At 34.9% G+C, this 14,849-nt stretch overlaps 1 protein-coding gene across 4 annotated transcripts; it reads right to left on the minus strand.

Annotated features, from left to right (window-relative positions):
• Positions 1-706: 706 nt before the first annotated feature.
• Positions 707-7,529, minus strand: LOC148621831 (heat shock 70 kDa protein 12B-like). 4 transcript variants are annotated; one of them, XM_088576603.1, is made up of 5 exons: positions 7,365-7,529; positions 5,541-5,858; positions 5,161-5,394; positions 3,215-3,368; positions 707-2,082 (listed from the first exon to the last, which is right to left on the minus strand). In XM_088576603.1, exons 1-5 carry the CDS (start codon positions 7,425-7,427, stop codon positions 1,028-1,030), a joined length of 1,824 nt encoding a protein of 607 aa, XP_088432729.1. In that variant the 5' UTR covers positions 7,428-7,529; the 3' UTR covers positions 707-1,027. The 4 variants fall into 4 exon arrangements, with proteins under 4 accessions (XP_088432729.1, XP_088432730.1, XP_088432731.1 ...); XM_088576604.1 differs by having other exon boundaries at positions 5,161-5,379; positions 7,365-7,525; XM_088576605.1 differs by lacking the exon at positions 7,365-7,529 and adding an exon at positions 7,251-7,354.
• Between the last annotated feature and the right edge of the window lie 7,320 nt (positions 7,530-14,849).

The raw sequence follows: 14,849 nt of genomic DNA on the forward strand, positions 1-14,849 counted from the left end.
GGCCATGTAAACCAGGTAAATGATGTTGATGTACACACACATCTGGGTCTTGACTTCCAGAACAATGCAAAATGGAATATCCACATTAATGGAATTCATTAAAAGACTAAAGTTACTTAGAATGTTGAAGTATCAGGTCTCTAGGAAAGCATTGATTAATATTTATTTTCCATTTATTCGATCAGTACTTGAATATGCGGATATAGTATGGGATAATTGTTCATTGTAGGTAGTACAATACAGTTAGGTCATTTCTGAAAATTTGGTCTCATTTTGTTGAAATAAAGCTGTTTTGAGGCAGTCAACACAGAAATTTCTGGTATTTTGTCATAAAAAAGTGCATACTTTTTAAATCCTTGGTGTGTGGAGGTTCAAGTCATTTATAAGTAATTTAGTGATTATTCTTATAGAATCCAGGAGCCATGGTAACATACTGAAAAAAATATTACTGAGTTTTAGTACAAATCAAGGGTGCCTTTCCAAAACTAACAGCCAAATACTATGTTTTATAAAACATCAGGCACTTAGGCACTACCACAGGATGAAAGCATGCAGGGAGTATGTGGAAAAAAGGTAAAAATAATAAGACCCTTTTCGATTCATTCTCTCAAAATTTTAGTCCCAAAAGTTCGTGCAAAATAAGGTATTTTGAAAATCAGCCATCTGATGCTTAGGAGAGAACCTAATTCGACAGGGGACTGAAACGTTCCGGATAACCATTTTTCATTTAAATTACACCTGTTTACCATAACATATATTACATCTGTCTATGTATACAAATTTCAACTTTTAATTTTAAGTTTTACAAAATTTGACTGGAGTAACTTGGTGTGCGAAACAGAGCGCCTTAATGTAACTGTATAATGCACCCTTAAACCTACTTGAGATTGTTTAAGCATAAGGCGGAAGAATTATTACTGGACTACAGGTAAACTCTTCAAAATCATAGATGTATGAAGAACTTGGTTGGGAACTTGCGGATTGTTAAACAAATACTGTGACCAAAAAGAGTCAGACACTATGATGATCAGATCAAGTCAAATGTTGCGGATATGGCTTCTCCTGAAATCTCATCTTCAGCGTCTAAACCGAGTTCAGTGTTCCCAAATATAAATTTAACGTTAACTGATCGGTCACCAGGACAAGGTTCGGAGAATGTCATAGTAGCTGCTCCGAGATACGTACAACCATCGTCATCAGTAAAATCCGGATCATCTTCCTTGGTAATAAATATTTTTAAACTAATTGATTTTTGCATTTCATAAACAGTCTGATGAGTGCGTTCAACTACAGTATTAACAGGTACCTTTTCCCCTTTCTCTACAATTGTTCTGAAAACCTTATCACACCAATCACGACCGTTCGCCTGATAACGACATTCCTCATCATGAATTTCATGGTCAAAAGGAACGCTTATTTCTACCCCGTAGGTGTAACGCATAACGCGTGACTCTACGTAATCTGGTCTGTGACCAAATAGTACTGCACCCTTCAGAACTGCGAGTCCGGCGTCTTCTGGAACGATCACGCGTTTTTCGGGAAAAGCTTCTTTAACAGCTTCTTGAATTAGCACACATTCAGAAAAACCTCCAACAAGAAGAATTTGTGATATGTCGACGTCATTTTCTGTTTCGTCAAATATTGTCTCCATGAGTTCTATAATGTCGTCGATAGTCGGCTGGAAGATTTCTCTCATAAAGTCAGCATCAAATCTCATTTTGTCTCCTTTTATCGCTATCTTTTCACCATAACATGAGTTGTGTACAATCGAAATAAGATCTTTCCCCAGTGAAGTTGTGCACATCGTGTTAATAGCAGCATACGGAATTGTTATATTTACTTTGCCAGTTTTTTCCTTGTTTATTGTCCGCTTAACGGTCTCGAATTCACGTAAGAGGTCTAAGTATGCAGATGGGTCATCTCTCTGTAGTTTGGTCATTACATCACCAAATATATCTTCAAAAATTTGGTAAAACCGTCTATCGACAGAAGTTCCACCACAATCGTTTCCGGTGGCTTGGTATATTTCACTTAATTGTCCAGTTTGTCCCTTTTCATGCACCGTAATATCAGCAGTTCCTCCTATTCATATTACAATCGAAATATATAATAAGAATAATGAATAAGCGAACAATAGCCACGTTTAAAATGTTAAAAGGTACTAAAATTGTAAATACAAATAAAATATAAATAGTAAAACGTAAAAAATGCATACTGGCCAAAATGTTCAGCCTTACGGCCTTTGTCAGGGGCAAAAAGTATTGAAAAGAAAACTGACAACTGCCGACCCACACCACAGAGACAAGGTGCCCTTCAAAAGTTACCTTGGTCAATGTGAAGATGCGTCAAGTTCACAATGAAAAATTATAAAATTGATAGTAAGCTGATGAAATCATTTGGAACTGGGTAATGGTAAGTAAATAATTTGGGTTTTGACATGATACGTTGTTCCAGGAACTTTCGTTGTTTTCCGCCTGAACATGTTTCCAAAAGACTGTCCTTGTGGGTCCATATTCTTTACAAAATTTACATGTTATGTATATTTTATTTGTATGTAGTTCCTATTTACATTTTAAATGTGGTTATTGTTCACTTACTCATTACATGTATTCTTATTTACGTTTAGTTTTAGCCACTTCACAACTTATATTATTTTTATTTGAAATATATAACAGAATGGCTTGTTTGGTGTTTCATGATAGTGAAATCTGCATGCAAATTGATCAAATCAACTATGCCGACTTGGGGGGCTTAATTATAAAACGTTAGATAAAAAATGCCTCAGCAGACGTCATGGTTATCTTGACTACGTGCAGGCAAAGAACATAGGGGAATTACTTATTTCACAAAAGAAAATAGGTGCGTTTTAAAGGAAGAATGATTTGACCACAAAACTGAGATACAAAATGTATGCTTATGTCTCCAAAATTTAATCAGTTAAAATCACGAATGCTTTTATCAATCTGTGTTCTTCAAATAAGTCTTTAAATCCACGTTGGCATAAATTTCTTTAAATATGAACTTGTTTTTCTTATGGTATAGTCATAATGAGTTCGTTTTTGACAAATCAAGATCTAGAATTTGTTTTATATACCAACTTACTTTCACCAAACTTAACTTATTTTACTACTGTGTTAAAAAAATTCTTTTTATTTTAATATATGTATATATGTTAGCGCTTAAAATTATCTTCCGCATACAAACTTTTACTTGCCTCCCAAGTCGACGACCATGTAAGTAGTCCCTGGTTGGGCAGCAGCAAAGCCGGATGTTGCTCCTCGTAATTTCTCAACAGGAAGGTATTGACAGTAAATAGAGGCTGCTTCAGGTTCAAGGGCAATCAGTAATCTATGTTGAGGTATCCCAGCCTGTCATCAAAGTAACGATATACCTTATTGTAACTGAAGAAACCGGAGGTGTCGGATATGAAAACTGTCAAGATTAACTGCGGTTAAAATGATTTTCCTAATATCTTTAATGGAATGAATTAAGCAACCTTAAACTTGACGAGGAGACATAAATTTGTTGAGTAAATCTAGCGGTAATCAAAAGACTCCACTGAAAACTGAGAGCATGGACCAGGTGCACCGGAAAGGTAAGCGTCCTCTGCTTTTCTAGAAAAACCCACCGAGTTGTTCATAAAAAATCAAGTTCGGGGTAGACGACAGAGGAAAGGAAAAATATGACACGTTGAACAAATCAGTTTTCATGGCGCTGATGGATACACCGTAACGATCCACGAGTTCAAGATGACGACCATAAAACTTCTGTAGTGATGACCTCAATCTTGTACCAACATAATCCTGTTCCAGAAGCCTACTTGTTAAAAGGCTAGCGCGATACAAAAAGTCTGCATAGTTTTGGCAAGCTCTGGCATAACGTATGAGTTGTGATATGAACACTCCATACGCAGGGGCCGAAGGGATGTTGCCACAGATGAAAGGAAAGTTGACAATTCTGAATGAAAAGTCATCAAGTTTTGTCAATAGTTTTCCTCTACCATCGATTTCTAAGTGTAGGTCAAGATATGAGTTTGACTTCACAGTGTCTGTAGTATCCTTCTTTTGGGTAGATGCGATGTATCAAATCCCCGAAATTAGGATTATTTAAAGATAATACGTCATCTATATAGCGGTAACTGAGATTAAAGGATCTAGATAAACGATATTCTTTCTCTCAGATCAGCTATAAGGTCAGCCTCATAAGAGTAAAGGATTAGGTCAGAAAGTAGAGGAGCACACTTTTTTCCCATTGGAATGCCGACCGTCTGTTGAAAACGCGTCCAGCACATTGGACAAATATATTAAAAATTCCAACATTTTGAAAACATCTTGATATTTGTATGGATTCTTGTTGAGTTTAGGAATCCAGTACATAGACGGTAAATCGCAATCATCATCTTTGGTAGAGAGACCAAAAGAGGATAGCACAGATTTATGGTTTCCCACAATCTCTTCATTGGAGAGTGTGGTATCAGTATAGGTCTTATCACTGCTATTATTTTCTACGTTTACCTATGAAAATAAACATTGGATGTAAAACATTTTGCAGGCAAAAACAATGTTGTTTTTGGGCTTTGTCTGCTGGTACGACAACTTATTTGTCAAGTATAGTAGACAATGTTTTTGTTACATCGGGGTCTTTGAAAACCGATGTAGCATTGGCTCTCATTGACGTACTTAAAACTTTCATTCGTTTCAAAATTAAAGACCTCACGGCCTTTTACCACTCTGACTTCTTGTTCTCGTTTTATCCATTTTCTTGTGTATTCATCCACGGCATTCATAAGAGCTTTAAAGTTATAATTCCAATTTATGGAGCGTGGTTCATGGTACTTGGGACCTTTAGAAAGGATATTACGCAGAGATTCGTTTTCTATGATGGTTAAATCTCCCGTAACGATGTGACCGGAAGGACCATATTTGAATAGAGAGTTTTTGGCAAAATGCGAAAAATTGAATATTTGTGTGTAATTGTTTCCAGAAAAAAATCCACTCTATTAGTATTAGCCAAGCTGGTTATGTAATAAGCATAAACATGTACACTAAACAGTTTTCAAACGATAAATAAACGAGGAGTATGATAGGGATATTATGCGTCCCATTTATTTTGAAGTAACTACTTAGTATTAATACATTTCTTAAATGCAATATCGGTTACCTCCTCAGCACTTTTTCTCATGAAGGACTTAGCTGTATCAGACCAGATTGCAGGCACTGTCAATACCCAGTTTATCTCGTCCATCTCTAAACCCGTTCCCTGTGTCTCTAGGATACCCATTAGGTGTGACACCAAAGCATGGATTGAAAGACTGAACACGCCAATAGCTGGCATTGAGTTCCCTCTAATGTCCTCTAAAGGCATATCTGCTTTTATATTCTGAAACATAGAAAACTAGAAACCGAATCAATTACAAAATGACTACTTTATCTTTTAAAATCTGTTAAACATCGTAATAATTTATTTTAGTGATTTTTTATTTTAAGTTTATATATGTATATATATATATTAGGTACAAAAAATGAAGCAAAAAATTATACCTCATTGTCGTGTAAATTCATTTTGAAGCGATGGAAATAGTAATGATCCTTGTGTTCGTTTTCCATCACCAGGTCGCTGTATTTGTTTTCAGCATCATAACCGAATGCGACAAGTTCTCTGTGTTTATTTAGCAGTAAACAAGTTGGTGTTTTCAGAGAAAGCAGAGCTCTGGTTCCTGCATTCCATGCCTGGTTGGAGTGTATCTTCAGGGGATCATATTTGTATTCACTTTTCATACTAAAGGCATAACCACTATAGGTAGTGCCAAAGTCTAAAGCAGCCACCATTAATATATTTTCACCCTCGGCCATTGCACTCTGTAAAAATACATTATATGACGTATTAAGGAAGGTAGAAATGTCTTTTTGTGAATTTCGTCTATGTACTGGATTCTTTAACTCCACAAGAATTTGTACAAGCAACATTATATAGCTGGATCTGCAAAATGTCCCACCAAACCTCTTTCAAAACTTTTAACTTCTATACTCACAGCTATCAAAGAGTGTCTCCAGTCCTACCACAACACTTGTTACTCCCGTAGTGGTATTAATTCAATGTGGATCCTGAAAAATTCGAAAGATCTTTTGGAGACCATCTGTTGAAGATTATTATCAAAATATAATTGCATTAAAACCTATGATTTTTCAACACTGTATACTTCTATTCCACATACTCAATTAAATCCCGACATAAAAACGCTATACATTATTGTTTTTCCAAAAAGATGGTACACCTAAATACAAATATATAGTTCTTGGTAGAGATTCCTCATACTTTGTAAAAAATAATTCCAATTCATCTTTCAAATATATGGAAGAAGATGTTTTCAAAATGCTGGAATTTTAATATATTTGTCTAGTGTGTTGACTTTTCATTCAGAATTGTCAACTTTCCTTTCATCTGTGGCAACATCCCTCCAGCACCTGCGTATGGAGTTTTCATATCACAACTCATACGTTATGCCAGAGCTTGCCGAAACTATGCAGACTTTTTGTATCGCTAGACTTTTAACAAGTAGGCTTCTGGAACAGGGTTATGTTGGTACAAGATTGAGGTCATCACTACAGAAGTTTTATGGTCGTCGTCATGAGCTCGAGGATCGTTACGAGATATCTATCTGCACCATGAAAACTGATTTGTTCAACGTGTCATAGTTTTCCTTTCCTCTATCGGCTACCCCGGACTTGACTTTTTATGAGCAACCCGGCGGGTGTTTCTAGAAAAGCAGAGGACGCTTACCCTTCCGGTACACCTGGTCCATGCTCTCAATTTTTAGTGGTGTCATTTACTTTTGTTACTTTGTATGTATTATTTTAGTTACTTTATGTTCTTTGTTGTGACTGTCTGTTTTCCATGTCTGGTCTTTGTCCCTGGGTTACATTCTTTTGATTACCACTAGAATCTTGGTTCCCTTGATTACTCTTTGATATCATTTAATTTTTTGTATTCTTATCAAAAAATGGGTCTGCAACATGCTGACTGGGCTCTGTATAGCGTTGCTGTTTTTTTTCTCTCGAAAGAAAGTGGTCTTCATAATAAAGCGTCCGAACCTATTTAAATCGAAACAGAAAGTACCTCTTCAAAAACAGAAACAGAAAATCTTTCTATAACCATTATTTACTAGTAAGTAATTTCTTTAGCAATATCTAATAATTTGTGCATATGTATATATCTATGAAAAACAACGATAGACAGAAAAATATACCTACATTTTCGTCTTATATACTCAGGACAAATAGGAAGTATTATTCTACCAGTCAATGTACGTATTTAAATATAACACTTCTAAGAACTACGTTCAAACCTGTAAATGTAAAACTTACCTGATTTATTAGTAAACAAGTTGGTGTTTTCATGGAGAGCAGCGGTCTGGTTCCTGCATTCATTGACTGGTTGGAGTTTATCTTCTATTTCTTGTTTTCACGTTTTTTTCGTGTTTAGGATGTTTTATGTGCCGACCATTTTTTTCTGAGTTGGGCCTGGGATTTTCATTGCTGTTAAAAATAAATTTCTGCCCAACACAAAATTTTTTTTTTTTACACAGAAAGTATTTGTTTTCACTTATACATGAGTTTTTTTGCAAGTCTTCTTTGATATGTGCTCAGAAATGCACAGATAGTAGAACATAAGCATATAACGTAATAATCTGTTCAGATATCTTATCACGGAAATGTTCAAATAAGTGAACAATTCAGAAAAAGGAGCACTTACATTACAAGGAACATAATCGCCGACACCGCGATGAATTGAGGTAGATGTGTTCATACATAACAGAAATATCTTCGACAAATATTTAAGTCGTTGCGAACGCCCATACAATGCAAAAACATACTGACACTTAATAGCAATAACCCAAATAGTTTTGGAGAGAAATAACCAAACTCGGACCGAATAAATCGAAAAACAATTCTAAAGGATGGAAAGGACTATCGTGATCCGCTAGGATATCGCAGCATATGTTTAATGTCGACCGTTGCTAAAATGATCATCTCCATTCTTAATAAGAGGCCGGTAACCTCTCATGATCGTAACAAACAGTTGAATATACCGCTAGATATAGATATTTAGGACAGACAATAACGGAACATATTGACTTTAATGATAGTGTCGAGGAATTAACAACGGCCGGTAGTAGTGCTCTCGGTGCATTAACGTCAAAATGTTACCAAATAGATGGTCTTGATAACAAAACATTCACAAAGATTTTTTGAGTGTTGTGGTACCAGTGATGGACTATTCGTCAGGAGTTTGTGGCTACAAGTGTTATGACATTATAACAACTTCAATACAGAGCAATAAGAACTTTTCTTGGAGTAGGAAAGTGTGCACTCATTCCTGCAATTTGTGGTGATATGGGATAGACTCCTACATATATCCGACGATATTGTAACATTATAAGACTCTGGCATAGATTTGTTAGTATGGACTCTAATAGACTACCGCGAAAAATCTTCCTATGGGTCTCCGAATTTTCCATAACACACAAGAAAACATGGTACAATTACTATAAACTAATAATGGAAAATTGTGGCTTAACCAACTTGTTCAATTCCAATTCTATAGTTGGACTGAGTGCGAAATTCTCAGCAACATTTTGTGAAAGTAGTCTAATGGACAATCATCGTGAAAAGTAGAAACGAGAGGTTGACACTATGCCTAAACTTAGAACATTCAAGACACTAAACACCAACTTTGAGGTCCAACCGTACGTCACATCATATTTGACTAGACAACAACGATCAGTGTTGGTGAAATGAGAATTGGAACATTTAAATTGGAGATGGAGAAGGGACGATATCGTGGCATCCCATCTGACAGACGATTTTGACAACTGCAAAAGTGGCTTAATGGAAGATAAAAGCATTTCTTAATTTTTGTCCTCTTTAATTGATAGAAAGGAAAATTGTCTGTTTAACATGATACTAGTAAATGACAAAAGAAGTTGTTGAAAGTTTTACATACCTCGGTGTACTTCTTAATTACAATGGAAAATACAAAGTTCTACAAAATAAATTGTCTGAACAAGGTAGAAAAGCTGTTTTTGCGCTACGAAGAAATGTAAAATATGTGTACTTAAATAATACTACTCTGTTATCCCTTTTAGATACTTATATAAATACATATAGTATTTTAAGTTATGGGTGTGAAGTATGGGGTGGACATAAAGCCCAAGCTATAGAAAGGGTGCATTTAGAATATTGTAAAAAATATACTTCATGTCAAATCTTCAACTAACAATGTCCTGGGCATTATGTATGAGGTAGAACACTTTTGATTTATCATAGAAAATGTAGAATGTTTAAATATTGATTCAAGTTACTTACTACTTCAAATTGTATTTTGAAGAAATGTTATGACATGTTATATATATGAAGAATTGCAGCGTTGTGCTAGAAATAAAACAAATTGGTTGCATTTTATTAAAAATGAACTATTTCATATATGTTTAGGTAATATATTGTGTAACCAGTCTCTTTTCACGGATTGTAACTTTTGTGATATGTACTTTAATATTAAACAGAGCCTATTTGATAATTACAAACAAGACCTTGATAGCCAACTGAGTAACTCTGTAAAATGTTTTAACTATCAATATATGATTGATGACTTTTGTTTACAATTTTATTTGACAAAATACATTTCTGAGATTTATAAAACTTGTATCACAAAAATACGACTTTGTAGTCATAATCTCGCTATATAGAGTGGTAGATATAATGGTATATCCAGGGATATCAGAATTTGTACATTTTGTAATTTAAATGATATAGAAGACCAGATGCATTTTATCCTTAAATGCAGTTTATCAACCTAGTCGGGGGCTAGGGCGCTTTGCCCACAGAACATCTGGGATGTGTGCCCCAGGTGGTGGAATGGGGTACCCCTGGCGTGTTACATGCTGGGGTTGTCAGGCTATAATACGAAAAACCTGACCGCAAACCATAGTAGTGCACCGTGTTTGGAAAGATGCCACGTTCCTCGCACGTTAAAGAACCCTACTGTGGTATTCTCCCGGAGTAGGAACCTTAGGGCTCCGCCACAGGAGGCTAAATTGCCCGATCCTACCCACCTCTCCTTTTTCCAGTGGCAATCAAAATTTGTCGACCCCATTGTCCTTGTGTCCCATCCTTTTTCATTTCATCATCGTTTCATGTTCATTTTATCATCAATTTCATGTTCTTCGTCTTAATATAGCTGAAATATTGCTGCTCGGACGTTAAACCCCAACAAACAAACAAACAAACCAGTTTATCAAGGATTTAGGAAAACTTTTATTAAGCCTTATTATTAGAGAAGGCCATTTATGTTTAAATGTATTCAGTTATTGGGTTCTAATAACGTAAAAGAATTATGTAACATGGGAAAATTTATATTCAGAGCAATAAAACTGTAAACAGACTTGATGTGATTCGTATATTATATAATTGTTACACAACCGTCTTTTGTATGTAATATTGTATTTGTGCCTATGGTTATGTGACTTTGGTAAATAAACTACATATATCGGGTTGCATTTCTAATAATATATATTTTGGTGTCGCATGTACTGACTTGACTTATTTAATAGAGTATAGGCCTTTTACAAATCTTTGTTGTTTGTTTGGTTTTTTTTTGTACATTGTACTTGTTTCTGGGTGCTGTTTTGTGTTTCTGTATGTTGTTTAATGTTTCTGCATGTTGTTTTGGTTAATCTGTATGACGTTTAATGTATCTGTAACTTGTTTGATGCATGTGTATATTGTTTGTTGGTTTCTGTATGCTGTTTGATATATCTGTATTTAGTTCGTTGTTCCTGTACGCTTCTTGTTGTTTATGTATGTTGTTTGTTAGTTTCTGTATGTTGTTTGTTGGCTTCTGTATGTTGCCTGATATTTCTGTATATTGTTTGTTATTTCTGTGTGTTGTTTGTTGGTTTCTGTATGTTGCCTGATATTTCTGTATATTGTTTGTTATTTCTGTGTGTTGTTTGTTGGTTTCTGTATGTTGCCTGATATTTCTGTATGTTGTTTGATGCTTCTGTATGTTGTTTGTTGTTTATGTATGTTGTTTGTTTGTTATTTCTGTATGTTGTTTGTTGTTTATGTATGTTGTTTATTAGTTCTGTATGTTGTTTGCTGGTTTCTTTATGTTGCCTGATATTCCTGTATATTGTTTGTTATTTCTGCGTGTTGTTTGTTGGTTTCTGTATGTTGTTTGATGTTTATGTATGTTTTTTGTTGGTTTCTGTATGTTGTTTGATGTTTCTGTATGTTGTTTGATGTTTCTGTATGTTGTTTGTTGTTTGTTATTTCTGTATGTTGTTTGTTGGTTTCTGTATGTTGTTTGATATTCTGTGTCACAAAAGTCAATTTTGTATGCAAATTAGTTTACAGAATCGTTTGGATATGCAAATGAATTCAAAATGTGCAGCATCATGTACACGTGTTTTACAACCTTAAAGCATTCATTGCAATACAGTTGATAAGGTACGAATGTGCACGGTTATAATAAAATACATAAGTGAAAGAAATATCGGATATCGTAATCGTATAACCCACTGTGTCACTTAATCTTGAATCTAAAGATAGATCATTTGAGCATTTGTAAACAAAAGGGAAGCGAAAGTTAGACACGTACTATGTCGGTTTTTCATCTCGTCCGTCCTGTTCCACTCAACCGAATTTCTTGTGTCATACATCATTAGAATTGGAATGAAATAAGGAATCTATCTGTATCTGGCAAAAAATCGTTAGGGATAGTGGAACAAAATAATCTTTAACCAACTTCGACAGATTAACAAATTTCACCGCACAACATATTTCTAATATGATTATCTTGGCTAGTCTCACTCATTTCTTTTTCCAACAAAATTTTGGGCAAATACATTAATACAAATTATCATGTCAAATTTTAACAAATTTGGTTGCGATTAACAGGTCGGGGAAAAGCATTTTATAGTTGAGTTGAAAGATGTCAGGAAATGATCACGTGATTCACTAGGGAAAATCCCAATAAATCGAAAGTAGAAAATCGCGTATTTCAAAACCTATTTTATCAAACAAATGTCATAGAAAACGTATAATAACAATTTTAGTAATTTAAAAACAGTTTTGCTGTAGAATGCAACTTAAACATTTTTTTTTTTCAATTTCACTTAAAACGACCTTAATCGTCCTGCGTTGCTCGAAGCAATCGGAAACCTGTTACTATATCCACTGAGAAACTTTCTTACAAAATCGTAATGAGAGAATTCCTTTGCTTATCCAAATGATTCTGTAAACTAATTTGCATAATATGGGTTAGGCATTGCCTAAATCAGCGAGCACCGTGAGCTTTACCATACATGTACCGTCTGTGCGAGACTCGTAGAAAATAATAAAGGGCATTACAAAGAGGGGGCGACCCGGTTGAAAATGTTTGCTTCGCAAGTGCAATATTTTCATTTATATTTAAGCAGCAAGCAAAATCAGTATTTCTATTTGAAAGTCTGTCTTTTAATTAATGGGGGAATTTTTTTCCAATAAATGAATAACTTGAACAATTTCCCCCACCCCCAAAATTCAAACCCCATACCCCCTTTCCTCTCGCTCTTTAGATGGTCAATAACTTTATAGCACTTCGTGATACTTAACATTTTTTATCCCTTCAGGGCATCTCCATTTCAGTTATGGCATGTCAGATCAATCCGTACATGTACACATACCGGAAATATCACAGTTCTCCACGGATGGTAGGAATATTTTACACATATCATGTGACGTAAACAAAATTCAGACGACAGCTGCAAAAAAAAATGATTGCCTTTCCAATCTTAGAAAGCTATGCTTCAATTTTGATAATATAATCGGAGTTATATTTTTTCCAAGGCGGGTTAGGTTCTTTACAACAGCAACAGGGTAACAGCGGAGACACACGTACGTACATCCGCGTGTTTCCCGAAGTTTTTAAAAACATAACATTCTCTTCTTTAAATAAGTAAAACAAATTAGAAAAAAGACTTGAAAACAATCAGATAAGATGAATTTATTTTTACTGAAACGTAATCTTAACCTATATTTTTTTATTTGTTTGACTGAAGGAAATGATGAATTTTCTCCGTAAGGACAGTCACTTTTTGTTACTTCCGGGACATGACTTTTTTTCGTTAGTTTATTGGGGAACCTTAAGAGAAATTTAGAAAGTACACGTAATAACTGTAGAGCTCACACCGCTCCGCGGCGCTCGCTATAAAATAGACTTTTGTCTCACAAAATTGAAAATTTTAGTATTTTATAAATTTTGTTAATTAGAATTTATTTTTGTTGAGCAAAATTCACTTTTGTCTGTACAAAAACACAAGAGTCCCATTCGATGCCCCATATCTTTGACTTCTAATACTTGTATGTGTTTTTACGGATATCTACATGTTAATAAATAAACAAATGTATATACATTACAAAGGTGAATGGCTTTTTGAACGTACTTTCACGTTCAAAATATACTTTCGTTTCAGTCATTTCATATTTTTTTTCAAATATATAAATAATTCCCAATCATCTTCTAAATATACAGAGGAAGATGTTTACAAAATACTGGAATTTTTAATCGACAACATATTTGTCCAGTGTGACCTATTCCTTCACTCTTATGAGGTTGACTTTATAGCTGATCTGATCAGAAAGAAAGAATATCGTTGGGTAGATCTAGCTCTATAGATGACGTATTATCTTTAAACAATCCTAATTTCGGGGATTTGATACATCGCATCTACCCAAAAGGATACTACAGACACTGTGAAGTCAACCTCATATCTTGACCTACACTTAGAAATCGATGGTAGAGGAAAACTACTGACAAAACTTTACGACAAACGTGATGACTTTTCATTCAGAATTGTCAACTTTCCTTTCATCTGTGGCAACATCCCTTCGGCCCCTGCGTATGGAGTGTTCATATCACAACTCATACGTTATGGCAGAGCTTGCCGAAACTACGCAGACTTTTGTATCGCGCTAGAAATCTAACAAATAGGCTTCTGGAACAGGGTTATGTTGCTACAACATTGAAGTCATCATGGTCGTCATTATGAACTCGTGGATCGTTATAGTGTATCCATCAGCACCATGAAAACTGATTTATTCAACGGGTCATAGTTTTCCTTTCCTCGTTTGTCTACCCCGGACTTGACTTTTTATTAGCAACCCGGCGGGTGTTTCTAGAAAAGCAGAGGACGCTTACCCTTCCGGTGCACCTGGTCCATGCTCCCAGTTTTTAGTGGAGTCCAAGTTGCTCATTTACTTTTGTTACTTTGTATGTATGATTTTAGTTACTTTATGTTCTTTGTTGTGTATGTCTGTTTTCCATGTCTGGTCTTTGTCCCTGGATTACATTCTTTGATTACCGCTACAACCTTGGTTCCCTTGATTACTCTTTTCTAATCTATTTTCCCATTCTATTGTCATTTTCATCAACAAGGTCGGTCGTGGTTTTTAATGTAGAAAGAGAAACAACTCGAAACAAATAGGGTGCGAAAGTCAACTGTACAGTTTTTCTTTACAGCACGAATGTCATTTTCTGAAATTTAACCCAGTTATTTGTTGATTTGCTGAATTCGACTACAGTTTTTCTTTTCAGCACGAATGTCATTTTTGAAATTTAACCCGGTTATTTGTTGATTTGCCGAGTTCGACTGTAAAGTTTTTCTTCTATATTATTTGTTTGTGTGTTTGTTTGTTTGTTTGTTTTTGTTTGTTTTTTTTTTTGTGAGTTCATATCATGGCTTCATAGATAGGTTGGTTCTAGAAAAAAGGAGATTCCAGGCTAATATTTACTTATTTTTTGCCAAATAT

The sequence above is a fragment of the Perna viridis genome, chromosome 3, assembly GCF_037379345.1.
Source record: "Perna viridis isolate PV_CMFRI_1.1 ecotype Kerala chromosome 3, ASM3737934v1, whole genome shotgun sequence".
In the NCBI taxonomy this organism is placed as follows: Eukaryota; Metazoa; Mollusca; class Bivalvia; order Mytilida; family Mytilidae; genus Perna; species Perna viridis.

What these genes read in the sequence shown, in the direction of transcription:
- LOC148621831 (XM_088576603.1), bottom strand. Translation starts at nt 7,427, where the DNA reads ATGAATGCAGGAACCAGACCGCTGCTCTCCATGAAAACACCAACTTGT. An exon ending in TGAGAAAAAGTGCTGAGGAG is followed by an intron (nt 3,369 to 5,160) that starts GTAACCGATATT and finishes CTTTGATGACAG; the next exon opens with GCTGGGATACCTCAACATAG. An exon ending in CATGGTCGTCGACTTGGGAG is followed by an intron (nt 2,083 to 3,214) that starts GCAAGTAAAAGT and finishes TAATATGAATAG; the next exon opens with GAGGAACTGCTGATATTACG.